Raw genomic sequence first — 12,433 nt, 5'->3', positions numbered from 1 at the left:
ACCCATGCATAAATGGCCAGCTGATCTCTAAATAAGGGTGCCAAGAATACACAATGGAGAAAGGATAGTCTTTTCAACAAATGATGTTGGGAAAGTTGGATAGTCATGTGCAAAAGAATGAAGTTGAACCCTTGCTATATACCATATACAAAAATCAACTCAAAATGGATTAAAGACTTAAATATAAGATCTAAAACTGTAAAACTCCTAGAGGAAAACTTGGGGGAATATCTTTATGACATTGGACTTGGCTATGATATCAAAAGCACAAACAACAAAAGAAAAGTTAGATAAGTGGGTCTACATCAGACTTAAAAGTTTCTGAACAGCAAAGCAATTAATAGAGAAAAGATATATTATGGAATGAAAGAAAATATTTGCAAACCATATATCCAATAAGAGGTTAATATTAAAAATGCATGAAAACCTATAACAACTCAGTAACAAAAACCCAATTTAAAAATAGCAAAGGACTTGAATAGACATTTTTCTAAAGAAGACATAGAGTTGACCAACAGGTATATGAAAAGATGCTCAACATCATTCATCATCAAGGAAATGCAAATAAAACCCACAGTGAGTCATTCACAATGATGAACGAATCACACCTGTTAGGGAAAGCTATTATTAAAAACCAAAGGAAGAAAAATAACCACCAAAAGATACCGAATGTTGGCACTGATGTAGAGAAATAATTAAAACTCTGTACTCTGTTGGTAGGAATTTAATACAGAGCAACTGCTATGGCAAACAGTATGGAATTTCCTCAAAAATTAAAAATGGAACTGCTATATGATCTAGCAATTCCACTTCTGGATATATGTGCAAAAGAATTCACAGCAAAATTTTGAAGAGACATTTACACATCCATGTTTATTACAGCATTATTCACGATAGCCAAGATGTAAACACAGCCTAAATGTTTATCAATGGTAAATGAATAGAGAAAATATAATTGTGTGTGTGAAATAGAATATTATTCAGCCTTACAAAAGGAAATTTTGTCACATGTGACAACATGGATAAATCGAGGATATTATGCTAAGTGAAATTAACCAGTTACAGAAGGACAAATATGTCATGATACCACTTCTATGAAGTAACTACAATAGTCAGACTCAGAGAAGCAGAAAGTAGAATGGTGGTTTCCAGGGACTAGAAGAGGGGGAAATGGAGAGTTGCAGTTTAACGGGTATAAAGCTTCAGTTATGCAAGATGAGTAAATTCTAGAGATCTTCTGTACCACATTGTGTCTAGAGTTAACAATATTATACACTTAAACGTGTATTAAGGGGGTAGACCTCATGTTAAATGTTCTTAACATATTTAAAACAAGAGACTCACTGTAAGAGCCCCGTAGGCTGTTTGTTTAGGTAGTTTTTTATTTTTGTTTGGGATTTTGTTTGCTAGTTTACCATGATGGTAAGCATTCTGCATGACCATCCTTGTCTCTTGTGTGGTTCGTCTAATAGTTAGGGCTATCTATGCCAATATACCAAGAGATTCTGACTGTGTTAATGTTTGAGAGACGTGCACAAGGCCTAAATCTGACAATGTCTTCCTCATTGCTTTGAAGCTCCCGAAGTTTATCATCCCTTTGAGCTACAGATATGACCCTTATTCAAGTCAAGTTGTTTCCAGATAGTCATTGATATATTGATACCTAGCATGATTTAAATAATCTCATCAGCTAACTGAGAGCAAGTGCATTTTAATAAATTTTGGAGGATTAGAGTTGGATTTGAAAGAGAGGTAACATAGCAACACTAAGAGATCTGGAGTGAAGAAGAAAGGGAGGGGGGTCAAGTTTTCAGTCACGTTTTCAGAAGTACTAACATCTAGTGTTCCATCTGTGCTTGGGGCAGCCCTTCCTGTGCTCACAATTTAGCATGATTGACAGCTCTTCAAGAGAAGAGGCCACGGTCATGACCCAAAACTCTTATTTCCTTTCTTTTTTTTTTCTTTTCCCTCATCTTTTCCTTTCTTTTTCTGAAACCGCTAGCTAGCTATGATATGTAAATACTGCACCTGTCATAGTGACCTCATTTCCGTACCATCTTCTAAGCACTTGGTGACTGATGCTAATTACTATGATGAATGTAGCCAGTGGGAAACTGAATATCCCAGTGTAAAAGAGGAGACCAAATGCCCTGGTCTGTAAAGTGAGGGTACCAGGCCAACAGATCAATACAATTACTTTGATTAAAGTTCCCTATTTGTTAAGCATATATATGTTTATAAATACTTTCACTTTTTCCTCTGATCTCTGAGGAAGTGCTTTAAGTTTGAATTTGTCACAACTTCCCAGGGGTGACTCTCAGTTGAAATGTCACTGACAGCTTGTGGTTTGGACTTTTTTTTTTTTTTTTAAACTCCAGGCAGAATCAAAGAGAAGCGCTTGAACAAGTGCAAGGAGATGCTGTCAGCCAGAAAGCTGTTGTTAGGAAGAAAGTCCAAGGAACCAGCCAATGGCCGGAGGACAGAGAGGAGCAGGTAGGGTAGCCTGTGACTACTTTATATTCAAGGGGAAGTTTCCTCAGATGTTCTTGAAACCATGAAGTAAAAAATGGAGGAGGAACAGAAAAAAAAAAAAACAACAACCCCGAAGAGGAACTGTGAAGTTCAGTCCCCGGCGACCAGCAGTGAGCGGAGGAAGTACAGGGGGAGTTGTAAAAGAGGCGGTGTCAACAGCCTGCTGAGGAAAGAGGCATCTTTGCAGAAAGAGGCAACTTGACATATCAGGACTTTTACCGCTGTAGAGATAGCTCCGGTATACAAAGCCCATGCAAACACAGAATTGCAGAAGTTCAGTAGAGGCTTATCACTTCCCTGAGAAGAAAAGCACATTTTCAGTTTCGTGTGCATAATACCAGGGACGCTCAATTGCTTTCTTTCCCCGCCACCCTGCTAAAATCCAGTATTAACCGTATGTGCCCAGGTTGAGGATCGAGATCCGGCAGCCCACTCAGCCGGTGACAAAGCGAAGTCTTTGCTGCATGAATTAGAGGAAGCAATCTTGGAACAACGGAATCTCCAGGCTATAAATACCGAGTTGGTGAACACTTGCCAGACACTTGAGCAGAAGACGAGAAAACTGAAAAGTGAGTAGCAAATATGTGTTATGTCCCAATTCAGTCCACTTGGAGGTGGGGCAAAAAGACTACAGCCATTTTTGTCGATGACAGCTGCTGTGTTAATACCCACATTTATGACAATAAAATGGTTCCAGAAAGCAGTATCGTGGGCTTCCAGAAAGGCTTGCCTGGTGTCCAAGTAGGCTGCTTTAACGGCTAACTTTCCCTTTCAGGTTTTTTTTTTTTTTTTTTTTATGAGCTGGATTTGTCTATGACTGTTACTTCTTTAAAAACTAAAGTTCTCAATATATGTAAAAGTAAACAAGGAAGGAAAAAATCTTACATGCGTGGGATATTTGAACTCGCAAATGGCTTACCTATCCTACCCCGATTTTATTAGCTAGCTTGTACCCATTGTATGGTAGAAAAGGACCTTCCCCTCTATTTTCTTTTACATAGTAATTTTAGGGGTGGGCAAAATACTTACGAATTCAGTGTATCAAAATATTAAATATGTGAAAACCCTTTTTAAATTTTAATGTGCTCTTTACATATATATTTTGCTTTAAAAATTGGAATATTGGTCGTTTTTCTCTATTACCTGAAAGTGTTTACTAAGGATTTGCATGAAAAGACAATTGTCAAATGACAGATGTCAGATTACTCAGAAGTGAATTTTATTCTGGAAACATAATTTGGTCAAAATAAAGCTTGCTTATTTGACCATTTATCAGGCAATTGCTTTTATTCGGCCAGCTTCTTGTTCTAGCTGTCCTAGATGATCTTTTTAGACAAAATTATTGATTTGGGTAACAAACAAATGAATTATCAGCTTACGCTAAGCTAGAGAAGGAGATTTTCAGACCTGGGTTTGTTTTGGATTTATTGTACTGTTTGTACTGCTATCTGAGAAAGCTGTTTAAAAGTTTAAATGACTTGGCTAGTTCTAATGTAATAGTAATTATTCAATAATTTTAAGTACCAGTTAACTCTGTCAGTGTAAGGCTTTAAATTACATAATCTATACATTATTTTATGATTGCTCAGAGGGCACTGGAGAAGATTCCCTTGTGATCAGAAGTGTTCTTGTTGAGACACGAATAATAAGGCATTCCAGATTTGGCTTATGGTATGTTTGCTTTAGACGTTGTTTTTAGAGGACTAATTTTTTTGGTTCAGTTATATTTATCTTTGATTAAGTCAACATTATACCCCATAGTTTATAAAACTAAAAATTTATCTCCTCCTACTCCTCCCCCCACCCCACCCTCACCTTTGATTTCCTTTCCATACCTTCTTGGAAGAGTCAACTTTTGTAACTTATCCCAAAATATACATTCTTGATATAATGAAGTTGCTGTTGTCTTCCTACTTCATTGGTCCAAATACTACCGAAAGCTATCCTGGGTTGTATGCATATATATATTTTTTTCTGGCTGGATAAGTAGAGTGGATGCCTCCTTTCTGTCTTGAGTTGCTCACAACCTGCCTGGTTTTTTTGTTTGTTTGTTTGTTTGTTTTTTTAACTTGTTTGTATCTTTGGCTGTCCATAGAAGGCATACGCATCAGGATTTTGTTCTGAAGACCATTTGCTTATGAGGATTTTTCCAACAATGCCCTTAAAAATCAACCTTTGCAACAAGAGGGAAATTTAGGTGGCACATATTTTTTAAATGTTCTGCGGAGCAGATTTTCCAGATAGACTGTGAATAAATGTCAGTGAGGTAGGACAGTTATCACATAAACACATCCTGGCACATTCCACCATTACCACTGTCACCACATGCTGTTTGAATTCTGAGTCAGACGTTTGAATTCTGAGTCAGAAAATAAAAATATTTAAATCCACTCAGTTCTTCTGAAACTTTCTGTTTAGCTTACTACCTTTATTAAGTGTTTAAGGCAATGGCTTTTTGTCGCATCTAAGAATGGTTCCTTAGCAAATTGGGTGGGGATTCAGTAATTGTGTCCAAATGTTCAGGTCAATGACAGGGTTCATGAACTGGAACTAGCAAGTTGTTCATGACATTTGATTAGAAAACCTGAACTTGATGTTGAAAAAGTAATGTCTAAGTTTTCAGTGGCCGCCAGGATTGGACTGATGTATGAGCTTATAAGTGAACACGCCAGCCTCTGTGTCGTGTGCCCTTAGAACTGCTGGGTTTCTTGAATGGTTACTTACATATTTTCTTTCTTCTGCTCCTTACTTACGTATATACCTAAGTATCTTGTTAACAAAGAAAATCCTAGGTGTATAAATGGATGTTTGTTTTGAAAAGGAAACCAAAAGTCTTCTTAGATCTAGGGCATTTACCCAAAATATTAGAGTGAATCTAATGAAACACCGACCACTTGATCTAGTATAGACTATCGCCTCTTTATAGTTCATCCTCCTTTTACCCCGTCCAACATGAAATCTTCATTGAATCCCTGATTTAATAAACAAGGAGGGAACTGATTACCTTTAGAAACTATAAATATGTCCTTGGCAGGAGAGCCTGAGCAGCTCCTGTATATCATAACTCCTTATTTGAACCTAGTATCTGTAACAACTTTAGAGAAGGCTTTCACCTAGATGATGTCTCTGGGAGCTGTCTTCTAACTTGCTGTCCTTAGCATGGAGCACTTGGGGTGTGGGACAGATAAGAGCCTCAGGGCTTTGAAGATGGCCATGTGTCGTGAGCAGTCAGTACACAAGAGGGAAATGAGACAAGAAAGGGGGGTTGAGGTGATTGAGGCACTTAAAGATAGGTGTTGGATTGAGGACCAAAGGAACAACCCCAAATCAGATCTTGCACAGCAACTCTGATGGGATGGGGGCCTAAATTTTCCCAAATGTAGGAGGCAAAAATGGATGACATAATCTAGGAGGCAGTATAGTGTAATGATTAAGAGCGTAGTATTTGAACTTAAAATAACCAATGTTCTGATTCTAAGTCAAAAGCAAAACTGGATAAAGTTAGGCAAATCTCTTTACCTCTCTGAGTGTCAGTATCCGCTTCCAGAAAACGCAGTAGTTAATTTATAAACAACAAATGCGAAACAATAGCTAGTGCTCGGGAGAGTCTGTTTGGCTAGAGCACGTTTAAGCCGCGTGCGTTCTCATTCGCCTTTAGCCAATGGGTAATGACCTGAGTGCAATATGGAAGTTGTATCATTTCATTCACGATTTTTCTAGGAATAGGATCTGGCTTGGTGGGAGAACTAGAACCTTCAGCAGGGAAGGAGAGAGTATTGGGCTTGGCTGCTGACAAGCAGGAGGAGCTCTTTTAGCTTTATTTTAAAATTACAAACAAGTGTCTGCACCTGGGCGTCCTCCCCCAGATAAGAGCCACCCAGCCTTGCGGAGCTCTGGCTGGTGGCAGACGGTACTCCCCGCTGCGTTCACTTTAGCAATCCCACTCCCTGAGTTCCACGTCCATCTGCATTTCCTCAGCATCCCACCAGCGCTGTGCCATTTAAATGTCACCAGAATCTCCAAGCTTTTGTTATTGTGCATTTCTGTTACCCTGTGAGGCCGCCTTTGGTCATTTTAAGAGGCACATCTCTGTGATCCAAGTTCTCTTCTGAGGCACTAATAATTTATAATTTTGTTTGTTAGTACTCTGGTTACATGTTGCATATATATTTTTGATGGTCTCTTCCTAACCCGACTTCATCTCATAAACTCTGTTATTTTTTTTTCTTGTAATTTAAAAAAAAAAACAAGTTGTTCTTTTAAAAAAATTAATGCATAATTAACATATCATGAAATGTTCAGATCTTAAGTGTATTTTTTTAAGATTTTATTTATTTATTAGAGAAAGCAAAAGCAGGGGGAGCTGGAGAGGGAGAAGCAGGCTCCCCACTGAGTAGGAAGCCTGACACAGGGCTTTTTCTGGGACCCTGGGATCATGACCTGGGCTGAAGGCAGAGGCCTAACCAACTGAGCCACCCAGGCACCACCTGAAGTATATTGTTTACAAATGCACATTGAAACACAGAACTGTAACCCCACAAAGTTCCCTTATGTTACTTTCAAGTCACTGCCATTACCCCATCTCCACCACTATAAGGATTTACCTCTGATCTGATTTTTATCACCGACGGGTTAGTTTAGCTTCTAGAATTGAGATATAAAATATGTACTTTTGTGTTTTTGTCTTTTTTCCCTCATAATATTTATCTTAATATGTTGTGCTTATTAGTGGCACGCCTTTTTCATGATAGAGTCATATTTCTTTGTATGAATGGTCCCACGGTTCGGTTATCTTTTCTCCTATTATTGGACATCTAAATTATTTGCAATTTGGGGTTGTTATGGAGCAAGCTGTTATGAAAGTCTGCGTATGGGTCTTTATGTGGACGTATGTTGTTCCCTAACCTGGGATAAAGATCTATGAGCAGAGTTGTTAGGGCATAGTGCAGCTGTAACTAAGAAACTGCCAGTTTTCCATAGGGTCAGTAACATTTCACACTCCCACCAGCAGTGTGTGGGAGTTCCGGTTTCTCTACAGCATCAGTGCTTGGTGGTGTCAGTCTTTTCCATTTTTGTCACTCTTCTGGGTATCTTCTTGTGATTTTCACTTGTTGTGCCGACTGACTATTGTAAATCTTCTTTGTGAAATAGTTAAGTCTTTTTTTTTTTTTTTAAAGATTTTATTTATTTATGACAGAGATAGCAAGAGAGAGAACACAAGCACAGGGGAGCTGGAGAGGAAGTAGGAGGATCCACGCTAAACAGAGAGCCCGATAGGGGACTCGATCCCAGGACACTGGGATCATGACCTGAGCCGAAGGCAGATGCTTAACAGCTGAGCCACCCAGGCTCCCCTGAAATAGCTAAATCTTTTGCCCACTTTCAAATTGGGCCATTTGTCCTTTTGTCATTGGTTGTACAATTTCTTTACATATTTTGGATATAAGTCCTTTGACAGATATATGTATTGTGAATTATTTTCTCCTGGTCTCTGATTTTCAGTGAAACTTTAATTTTTTTTAATACACAGTTTTATAGAACATAACACATCCATTATGTTATAAAAGTTCACATTCCATAAATGTCAACCATCATTGATAGCATAATTATTGCACTGATACTAAAGTTTTAATTATCAACAGCCATTTAATTGTAGGGCCTTTGCCTGACAGTCTCATTGCATAGTCATTTGGACAGTTGTTTTATCTCAGCTTCCTTCAAAGGCAGTGTATCCAAGACACCCGGTCCCATCCTATATCGCAGATGGCAACAGCAGGGGATATAGTGGCCATTGTTTCATTTGTTTCCATGTAAAATCTAAATGTCCTAGAGACATGGCAGGTCCAACTCCAAACACATAAAAAAGAATGCAAAGGTGAATGCAAATTAGGCTCATAAAGCAATGTATTTTGCCTCATGGAACATATGGAAATAGTTGCTACACATTGCACAAAACATCTGTTGAAATAAGGTTTACAATTTAAATGTTTTGAGATGGACTAGTCCTAAAACCCAAGATTGCCTGGTGGGAAAGCAGATGGGCAATTTAGATAGTCTTATACTAACTCATTATTTCTTCTGAAACACAAGCCTATTTGGAAATCCACAGAGAGTGTCTTGGAGATACACAACCTTCACAAACATAATGTTGGTCATTTCTGAAAGGTTTGGTTGCTGTTGCTTAGATGTAGGTCGGGAGGAGGATTTATTTAATACAGTTAAAGAGAGAATTTTCTAAAACTGAATCTTTACTAGAGTTTTAAGTATTAAAAATTAATTACTTAAATATGTTAGAAATTTTTTTTTTTTTAATATGTTAGAAATTTTTAAAGAAGTATTTTCCTCCTAGTGGGCTTAGTAACACTATGTGAAGTTTAGTTGTGAAATAAGTTATTTTTACAAAAAAAATTCTTACAAAATAGAATTTTACATGGTAATTTTCAATATAATTGAAGCTTTTTAAGCCTTTTTTCTTAGAAAAAAATTTTGTTAGATTATGTACTTTTCACATATATTAGTATTATTTTAATGGCTCAGAATTTCTTTAGTCTACTGAGATAGAAAACTGTATGTTTTGGATACCAGAGTATTTGCTGTTAATTTTCCTTGCTGTTAGTGTTAAAAAAAAAAAAAAAGGTAGCTATTAATATGTCTCCATCTAGCAGAGCTTCCTACCCTCATGTAATTTTTGTTTTTAATCATCTGTGGGTTGAGAAGGCAGTCAGAGCTTCTGAGAATCATGTATAAATTCAGAGCCTACTGTACGAGTAGAAGTGTGAGGAATTGCCACAGGAATAAAGGCCATGAATATCAACATCTATTTTGGTGCACAAATTTGGGCCTATTTTCTGGTTCTTGTCTATATTTTAAAGAGTATAGATTGTCAGGTAAGTGATATGCACCTGTGTAACTCAAAAAGTTAAAAAGTTATTTTTTTTTTTTCCCTCATTTCTGTTATTCCAGAGATGAAAAACTGGAAGTTACTGGGAGGCAGATCTCAGTGAAGTAGAAAGACAAACATTTTTAATTTCATGAAAAAGTATACTGAATTGAGCCTCATCCTGTGAGTCTGATCCCAGCATGACTAACCAGTTATCATTGAAATCCACTGGACAACAGTGTTCTTGTCATCTCAGACCTACCCTTAGGATTCTGGGATCACAGGCTCTGATTCTAGGGGTTGCCATCACTCACTCGCAGCTCATGCAGAGGCTTCTGGGAGAGAAGATTTCTATATTCTAGGCAGTTGGACTGAATGACCTCTGAGGTGTATTACTGTGTTAAGGTGGAATCGTTCTGACTTACTTCTAGAGGACGTCTCTCACATCTGTCAAGGGGAATTTGGAATGCCCAGCAGGGATCATGGTTAGCTGCTCTAGCCTTTGCTCTGCTCTTCCATTCCCATCAGACATGAGTTGAGAACGCCGTTCTCAGAAGTCACTGCTTTCTCTCTCCCTTCCTCAGACCCCAAATTTAAAGCTCTTGAAAGTTTATGAGAGGAAATGAGGGAAAATGGGGTTACAAATTGTCCTATTAAGCTGGTTATGAATTCTCTTTCTAGCAACAACTGAGTCACTGAGAAAGAAGTTAATTAAAGGATCCCTCCATGGCTTGTTATTTCAGGTAAAAAAAAAAAAAATCTTGTGATATGTATTTACTATGGGGAAGAGGTCCAATTTGTGTAAAGTTTTGAGGCTTATTTATTTATTTATTTATTTATTTTTTAAAATTTTATTTATTTATTTGACAGACAGATCACAAGTAGGCAGAAAGGCAGGCAGAAAGAGAAGGGAGGAAGCAGGCTCTCTGCTGAGCAGAGAGCCTGATGCGGGGCTCGATCCCAGGACGCTGGGATCATGACCTGAGCCGAAGGCAGTGGCTTTAACCCACTGAGCCACCCAGGCACCCCTGAAGCTAATTTATAATAGATAATCATTTTAATCATAAAATTAAATAACCAACTTAGAAGAAAATGCTCTGGTGGACTTTGTTCTCTTCTGCATTGTGAAAGAACGGGGATCTCATTAGTGAATGGCTCCTAATAACATCTTTCAAAGAGAAAGCGTTTCAGAATTTACTGTACCTATTAGCAAAGGACCAGTGTTTTAGTCTTAGGCACATCCTTTCTGATACTCTTGAATGTGTACTGTTAGATGGGATGGTTCCTGCGTCTTTTTTCTCCTATTTATTTTTTTAGTTTGTGTGTGTGTGTGTGTGTGTTTAAGATTTTATTTATTTGAGAGAGAGAGCACACAAGCAGGGGGAGTGGGAGAGGGAGAGGGATAAGCAGGCTCCCTGCTGAGCAAGGAGCTTGGCTCAGGCTTTGACCCTGGGATCATGACCTGAGCCAAAGGTAGACACTTAACCAACTGAGCCACTCAGGCGCCCCTCCTATTTGAATTAAACTTTTAACTCCTTCCTGTCTGGATATCTCAATATATCCCTAGTAGGGTTCAATGTATTTCTTTCACTTATGCTACTTGGTGAATTTCTCCTTTTTGTTCATAAATGAGGAACATAAGGAACAGTAAGGTTGGCACTGGGGGCGGGGACTGGAGAAGGGAAGAAAGAAGGGTGGTATCTGTATGTATCTGTTCCCAAGGCATAATGCAGGCACATCTGTTTAAGGAGAAAAAAAAAATTATGCGTGTGGGAGATTAGGCCAGGCAGAGTGCCTAAAAAGCCCGCTACAGTAAATTGAAGTGGAAAAAACCTCCACATCTAAATATGCTTTAATCTTACCAGGAACACCGATACAATTTTCTATAATGTAATTGTGATAGGTATGTTTCTACCTCTTGGACTAAGGCCACAATTTGATTGCTGTGAGATTCTCAGAGGCACCATTTTCACTACACAGACCTGTCTCCAGACAACCTTCTTTGGCCTCTGCCTGAAGATTTCAGTGACAAACCCATTGCATTTCCTGTCCCCAAACTTTGACTTTCATTCCTAGAACAAGGGGAAAAATGCAATAAAGCCTTTACCATTACAAGCCTGTTCCCTTAAACCCTTGACAGAACTGGCCGATACCACCCTCTTCAGGTAGCATCATATCTTCTCTTAAGCGTAATATGCTTTGTATCCTTGACGCTGTCGTCATTCTGCCTTTGAATATGCTCCACCATTTTCTCATGACAGAGCTGTTTAGATGAGGAATTTCCTCGTTGTGATTCCTTGTCCTGCACAGATGGAATTCAACAACCATTTCAAGAAAAACTGGTAAGTTTAAGCTTTTTGAAACAAGTTAAGTGCCAGTTGTGAATCACTACTATGTCAAAAAGGAAAGCGAAGCCCAGTGTGTATTAGTAGTCTTAGAACTCTAAGCCAGACCACTTTTGGGAGATTATGAGATGAAACAATGAATACCTACTCCTTTTTTTTTTTTTTTTAACTTTTTTTTTCTTTTGAGAGAGAGAGAACACAAGCAGGTGATGGGGGACAGAGTGAGAGAGTCCTAAGCAGAATCCAAGCCCAACACAGGGCTTGATTTCATGACCCTGAGACCATGACCTGAGCTGAAATCAAGAGTTGGACACTTAACCCACTTAACCAACTTAGCCACCCAGGCGTCCCTTCTTATCCTTCTTCCTTGTCACACACATGCACAAAATGCCAGTAGATACTACGATACAGTGACACATTAAATTATTTGATTGTGGTATCATGAAGAAGTATTGTATAACTAAGCTTACCCGTCACCCATACCTTTTTCCTCAAGGCTTTTGCTTATATGACAGTGTCAATTATTGGAAATTGATACAATTCTGTTAAATTATCAAACTGTAATTTTTAATGAGAATTATACTTTACCCATAGGGTATAGCTTTCGATCAAAAGGTTGAAAGCTTTATTACTTGGGATCATTTATTTTCTTCTTGACCTCTCTCAAAGGGTTATT

General features: G+C 38.2%; 1 protein-coding gene across 1 annotated transcript in view; it reads left to right on the top strand.

Annotated features, from left to right (window-relative positions):
* Positions 1-12,433, top strand: part of IRAG2 (inositol 1,4,5-triphosphate receptor associated 2) — a gene marked incomplete at its 5' end in the record, with an annotated part of 125,754 nt that overhangs the window by 75,871 nt on the left and 37,450 nt on the right. Inside the window, 4 exons of the mRNA XM_080810239.1 lie at positions 2,379-2,493; positions 2,939-3,101; positions 10,094-10,155; positions 11,674-11,754. Of these exons, the coding sequence (XP_080666365.1) occupies positions 2,379-2,493; positions 2,939-3,101; positions 10,094-10,155; positions 11,674-11,754 (421 nt within the window). The remainder of the gene's footprint in view (positions 1-2,378; positions 2,494-2,938; positions 3,102-10,093; positions 10,156-11,673; positions 11,755-12,433) is intronic.

The sequence above is a fragment of the Martes martes genome (assembly GCF_963455335.1).
Source record: "Martes martes genome assembly, chromosome: 8".
Taxonomy (NCBI): Eukaryota; Metazoa; Chordata; class Mammalia; order Carnivora; family Mustelidae; genus Martes; species Martes martes.
Note: the sequence above shows the minus strand (reverse complement) of the source record. Positions and strands in the feature narration are given on the sequence as shown.